Source organism: Scardinius erythrophthalmus, assembly GCF_964197995.2.
Source record: "Scardinius erythrophthalmus genome assembly, chromosome: 2".
Lineage (NCBI taxonomy): Eukaryota > Metazoa > Chordata > Actinopteri > Cypriniformes > Leuciscidae > Scardinius > Scardinius erythrophthalmus.
In genome coordinates, this window is record NC_138222.1 from 25,196,220 (window position 1) to 25,202,728 (window position 6,509).

At 43.0% G+C, this 6,509-nt stretch overlaps 1 protein-coding gene across 2 annotated transcripts in view; it reads left to right on the top strand.

The window, feature by feature from the left end:
* The window catches only part of tbc1d19 (TBC1 domain family, member 19), a 29,559-nt gene extending 25,996 nt beyond the window's left edge, over positions 1-3,563 (top strand). Inside the window, exons 21-22 of one of the 2 annotated variants that reach the window (XR_014029362.1) lie at positions 2,087-2,213; positions 2,476-3,563. Coding sequence is in view for 1 of the 2 variants with exons in the window: in XM_081355639.1 (XP_081211765.1) it covers positions 2,087-2,161 (75 nt within the window). In the remaining variant the exon portion in view is untranslated. Of the gene's footprint in view, positions 1-2,086 lie in introns of both variants that reach the window. The other variant, XM_081355639.1, reaches the window with a different exon arrangement.
* The last annotated feature ends 2,946 nt before the right edge of the window (positions 3,564-6,509 follow it).

The window sequence follows — 6,509 nt, forward strand, 5'->3', positions numbered from 1 at the left end:
ACTCCAAGACATATGGTAAAAGGTTAACAAAAAATGTACTGTTGATTTAAAATGCTAAATGTGGTATTACATTGGGGGTGTAAATGAATAGGCTTGGACTTGGTGCTGGTAACCCAATTCTCAGGACAATGACACCAGAATAAAAATATTCATGAATCATGATTCTGAAGCTGAAAAAATACAGAATTATTTTAGATGAGTATGCTTGCACTCTGTCACTGACTAGATATATTTAAAATAATTTAGGCCACTTTTTTATTGGTAACATAAGACATGACTGGTAACATGATTGGCATGATCAGGACCCACAAATATCCCCCAGTTGCATTATTATACATTATATTCAACATTATATTTAGTAGTTTAATGTTGTACTGACAATAAAACTCAGAATTTTTTCTCACACAGTAATACACAAATACAGATTGTCACTATCCACAATACATATTGTTGCATTTTTGTATTGTGACGTATTTTGACACTATATGGTTACACCGCTAAATAATACACAAGTTTTAATCGAAAAATTTATGTAAGTATAAACTTCACATTTCTGCTTTTAAATCCTCCAAAAATTGGCCCCTTCACTTCCATTGAAAGTGCCTGACTGCAATGCCACGGTCATGAAAATTCTACTGATGCTGCAACAGTCGTGATATGCCGTCACACTCTGCGGTGTCTTTACAATGTCTTTAAAATATACAATGTACTCCACTTTACTGCAAAAATGTTGCGTTCTTTTAATTCAGAGGTCATGCTGTGGCACATCAATCTTCTATTGGTCACAAGTCTTCACGTGATATGAATTCGTAGACCAGATTATATATTTTTGACATAATATCTACTGTATTTTAAATTGCAAAAGCTTTTTTTTTTTTTTTTATACAATTTCTACGTCCAACTTTTGTTGAAGCATCCATGGCCATTAAGAGGGCTGCACTGTCAGATGCAGTCACATGCATCTGCTTGATTGACAGCTGTAGTAAAAGTGCATCTGACCTGCTTTCGTTAATTCTAGCTGTAACCCGCAGTGACGCACGGGCCCGGGCCCCAAAACGCTGTGAAGATGCTGCTGGACAGTATCTGCTTGCTTATGTACCACCTGGCCTCTACTGGAGAAAGTATCATAACACGTTGTATTTTTAGAGTCCAAGCCTGGTCATGAAACATTAGAGGAGACAAGTTAACCTGATAGGGGACTCTAAATTTATTTGCTTCCAATTCCATAAGGACCGAAGCTTGAGAACTTGAAGGCCCCCGCCCCAAACGGCTCCTTTGAGACGGATGCACTCTTAGCACCTTCCAAGCTCTTGAGTCACATCGGTGCAGGTCACCAGGCGCCATTTTGTGAAACGGGATTGGCAGTTATGCGTTCTGTGTTCTAAGTGACATCTGAATGCATGCTTCTCTCATGAATATTTACAGTAGCTATTTACTTCGGCACTTTTGTTTCAGATGAATCCGAACGTAGGGTTTACATGGCCGGTAGATAAAGTAATTCGGTTCATGTGCGTGTTTACAAGCTTTCAAATCAACATAGATATTTTGACATGCGCACATTTCACGAATATACAGAGTTTCCCGCTGTTTGCGCATACTAACCATTCTCCTACATTGCTTATTTTCTTTGTTTTAAAGAGCAGACTTAATATTGATCTTTTTCGGGTCCTAATTTAGGAAACAAACCAGCACATGAAGCTTTGTGCCATGCTGCTTATATTTATCAATCAGTAAAAACGCCTTTTCCCGCGCCCAGAAAAGGCGTCTGTGGATGAGAGTCCGAAACAAGGACTGATGGGACGTTGTTCTGCTCCACTTTACAGACTATGGGCCAGATTTACTAACAGCTTGCTCCAGCGCAAACCCTACTGTCAGGATTTACTTAAAGATACCCAATGAAAATTTAGCGCTGAAAGGGCCTGGACAGGGTTATTTTTGCGGCTGACCTTATTAAAAATAGATTTTTTTGGAGTTTCCCTTTCAGACAAATGTATGGGAGAATAGTATTTAAATGAATCATGCAAGGTGATTTACTAAAGATTGAAGAATCTTCGTTTTTCCATTTTCAATTATTTTCTTCTTGCAGGCTGTTCTTGCTGACCTCTCAACCCTGAAGGTGATGCCCTTGCTGCAGATCTTCCTCTTCGCCACTTCTGTCTGAGGAGAGATTTGTGTGTGTGTTGGCTGGATGTTCCAGTCCGTTTGGATTTCATGTTGAGTCTAAATGGATATTTCACCCACAAATGAAAATTCTGTCATTTTTTTACTCACCTTCATGTCATTCCAAACCTGTTTGCCTTCTGCGGAACTCGAAATAAGATATTTAGAACAATGTTGGTAACCAAACACGTTTGGTTCAAGTCATAGAGGTCTGGAATGACATGAAGGTGATGCCAAAATAAAAATTTTTAACTTTTGGGTGAAGTGCTCCTTTAAGTAGTAATATGGCTATAAAGCAACTTTTCTTTTTTCCAGACATTTCCAGACAATTCCTCTAACTTATCAACCCTCCCGTCTAACCGTCTCTCTCCATTCTGGTAACTGCCTCTCGTAATCCATTGAATTCCAAAAGGATAAATGTAAGATCTGTCCTACTTTTATCCTTTTCCCACAGAAATGCATTTGATTACAGGGGTATAATAAATTACCAACCCCCCATTTTATGTTTCATTGCTTTCAATGCATAGTTTGAACTGTAATAGTGACACAAGGAAAACACAAGACTAGATATGTATGTTTAATATATTCTTATTTATGAATGTTGTAAATATGTTGCTGCCATATTGTCACTGTAAACCTAAGAGAATACTGTATGCAAAACTAACGTTTTTGTTAATCTACGTTGTGCTTCATGCAACATAGGTAAATATCATGAATGAAAAATTCAATATGGTCTTCCATGTTACTGAGGTTAATTTTGTAGGATATAGTTGTGGTGTAAGTTTTAAAGATTAGGCCTTGTGAGGATCTTTGGCATAGTGGGAGTCTTGAAATTATAATTATAATATATGCCATCTACTCCGGTTAATTTAGGGCTTTGACTTAGTGCTAGTGAATTTGGATGAGAACATTTATCAAACTATGAACATAAGTGTAATTTCCATGGATGACACACTGATTGAGATGCGTGTTTTGCCATTCATATTTACAAAATAGTTGTTCTGTGTGACTATTAATAAACCCAGAACTGGTTGCACTCCCTGACATGACCAAAAATGTTAATTGATTTATTTGAAAGGAAATGCAGGTCATTTTGAAGTCACACACCAAATTAATTGTGTTTTTGTTTTTATCATCTGTTTGTTTTGAAAACGGGGGACACTTTACACATCTCTGCATGTGCAATAATTTTTTTATATATAAATTAAAACACGTTTATGTTTAGTTATATTTTTATTGCTAAAAGATATTCATATTGGTTTCTCTACCATGTAACATCACTTCTTGACAGTAGTAGATATTTATTTTGAAGCATTTTTTCGGATGCAGATTCACAAGTTAAGAAATGCCTGAAATACATTTTAAAATGTTAATTCTTTATTCAATAAAAGCTGTCCTTCTACAAAATCATTTTATGTTGTTATTGGTTATTATTTTACATTTCCCTATATTTCATATGCATGAATGGATTTTGTTTCAACCTCAGTAAATATTAATTATTTTAGTAATTTTATGTAACAGAATTTTGAGTTAATCTATGTAAATGGAATTTTGAAATTGTACAAAAATGTACTTAAAATGCGCAAAATTTACTTCATGTGAAGTACATTTTGTACAATTTAAATTTGTTTTCAGATAAATAAATCTTTAAGTTTTAATAAGTTGCATTTTAAGCTAAATTAATACATTTTAATATTTGTTGTGATGCATTTAATTTGTGATGCTTAAAGGGATAGTTGTGAAAATGAAAATTAGCCCATGATTTACTCACCCTCAAGCCATCCAAGGTGTATATGACTTCCTTCTTTCAGACGAATGCAATCGGAGTTGTTCTGGCTTTTCCAAGTTTTATAATGGCAGTGAATGGCTGTTTCTGTTTTGAAGTCCATAAAAGTGCATCCATCCATCATAAAAGTGCTCAACACGGCTCTGGGGGGTTAATAAAGGGCTTCTAAAGCAAAGCAATGTGTTTGTGTAAGAAAAATATTCATATTTAAAACTTTATCGGGCAGGCTGACGCCTTTTTGCATGCCATGGCCATCCTGCAAGTCTATCAGGCACGGATGCTCAGAGACATGCACGATGGTAGAACTGACCCAGGGCTCTTAGATGAGCTGCGTGCCACCACCGCTCTCCGGGCAATGAAGGTGACCGCACGTTCCCTGAGCCAGGTGATGTCCACTAACGTGGTCCAGGAGAGACACCTCTGGCTCAACCTGGCCGATATGAGAGAGGCCGAGCGAACCCGTTTCCTCGACTCTCCCATATCCCAGGCTGGCCTCTTTGGCGGTGCAGTCGAGGACTTCACCCAACAGTTCTTGGCCGCCCAGAAGGAGACTGAGGCCATTAAGCATATTCTGCCCAGATGGCTTGCTGCTGCCTCCACCCAGCCGCTGGCACAGAATCCTCAGTCTGCTCACCGCCGAGGGTGCCCTTGGCACTCTCTTGTCAATCTTCAATCTTTTGTTCTCCACTCCCCGCTGCTCGCCCCTAAGGCTCCACTCTCCACTCTTGTCCCCCTCTGTCACCAGACCCCTGGCAGAGCAGGCCCCCGTGGAATGCTTGTCCTTCACTGGTCTCCTCTGTCAGGACGCGGCAAATGACCGTGCCCCCACGTCATTCCACCTCACTGCCCCATCGAGGGTACGTCTGTGGTTCGCATGACCCTGCTGGTTCAGTTCTTGGGAGCTTGGTTAGAGCTTCCCAACCTGTCCCGCTGGGTTGCGAGAACCATCAGGCTCGGCTATGCGATTCAGTTTGCACGGTCTCCTCCCCGCTACTGGGGAGTCCGCTACACCATGGTCGGTGGCAATGCCCCTGTCATGCGTGCAGAGGTTGCCACCCTACTGGCGAAGGGTGCGATCGAGGCTGTCCCTCCAGCCGAAATGAAGTCCGGCTTCTACAGCCCCTACTTCATTGTACCCAAGAAAACCAGTGGGTTACGGCCAATCCTGGACCTGCACGTCTTGAACCGATCCCTTCACAGGCTTCTGTTCAAGATGTTGACAGCGAAACGCATTTTCTAATGCATTCGTCCGTTGGATAGGTTTGCAACGATCGACCTGAAGGACGCCTACTTTCATGTCTCCATTCTTCCTCAACACAGACCATTTCTACGGTTTGCTTTAGAGGGGCAGGCATATCAGTACACGGTTCTCCCATTCAGGTTAGCCCTGTCCCCTCGCGTCTTCATGGAAGTTGTCGAGGCAGCCCTTGTGCCACTCCGGCAACACGGGGTTCGCATCCTGAACTATCTCGACGATTGGCTGATTCTAGCTCACTCTCGAGACCAGGTTTAAGAAAAACACAGGGACCTGGGCCTTCAGGTCAACTGGGAAAAGAGCAAACTCTCCCCTGTGCAGAGAATCTCTTTTCTCGTTATGGAAATTGACTCGGTCGCCATGTGCGTGCAGCTTACAAGCGAGCGAGTGTGCGCAGTCACTGCTGACTTGCCTGAGACAGTTGCCTGAGACAGCCTGCGGCAGCTACGCCGCTCGGACTGCTTCATTTGAGACTGCTTTAGCACTGGCTTCGCGATCAAGTCCCGAGGTGGGCATGGCAACCAGGCACGCTCCAAGTACCAGTTACTCCGGCCTGCCGTTTGACCTTCACCCCGTGGATGAACCTCAGCTTTCTACGGGCCGGAGTGCCCTTTGAACAGGTTTCAGGCATGTTGTTGTGTCAACAGATGCCTCCACCATGGGCTGGGATGCCATGTGCAATAGACTGGACCTGGACAGGACCCCAGCGCCTTTGGCATGTCAATTGCCTTGAGTTGCTGGCGGTACGTTTGGCTCTGCACCGCTTCCGAGCGTTGCTCAAGGACCAACACGTACTAGTCCGCTCAGACAATACCGTGACAGTAGCGTACATCAACCGACAAGGTGTTCTACACTCCCGCCGTATGTCGCAACTTGCCCGCCACCTCCTCCTATGGAGTCAGAAGCATCTGAGGTCGCTTCGAGCCATTCACATCCCGGGAGAGCTGAACCGTGCAGCCGACGAGCTCTCATGGTTTCAGCCACTTCCTGGGGAATGGAGACTCGATCCCCAGACGGTTCAGCTGATTTGGGAACAGTTTGGTGACGCACAGGTAGATCTGTTTGCCTCCCCAGACTCTTCCCATTGCAGCCTGTATGCGTTTCCCCCAGTGAGCCTTCTTGCACAGCTCCTGCGCAAGATCAGGTAGGATGAGGAGCAGGTCCTTTTGGTTGCGCCTCATTGGTCCAACCGGACTTGGTACTCTGAAATTGTGCTCCTCGCGACAGCACCTCCCTGGCCAATTCCTCTGAGGAAGAACCTCCTTTCTCCCCAGATTCTTCCCATTGCAGCCTGTTTTATTCCCTGAC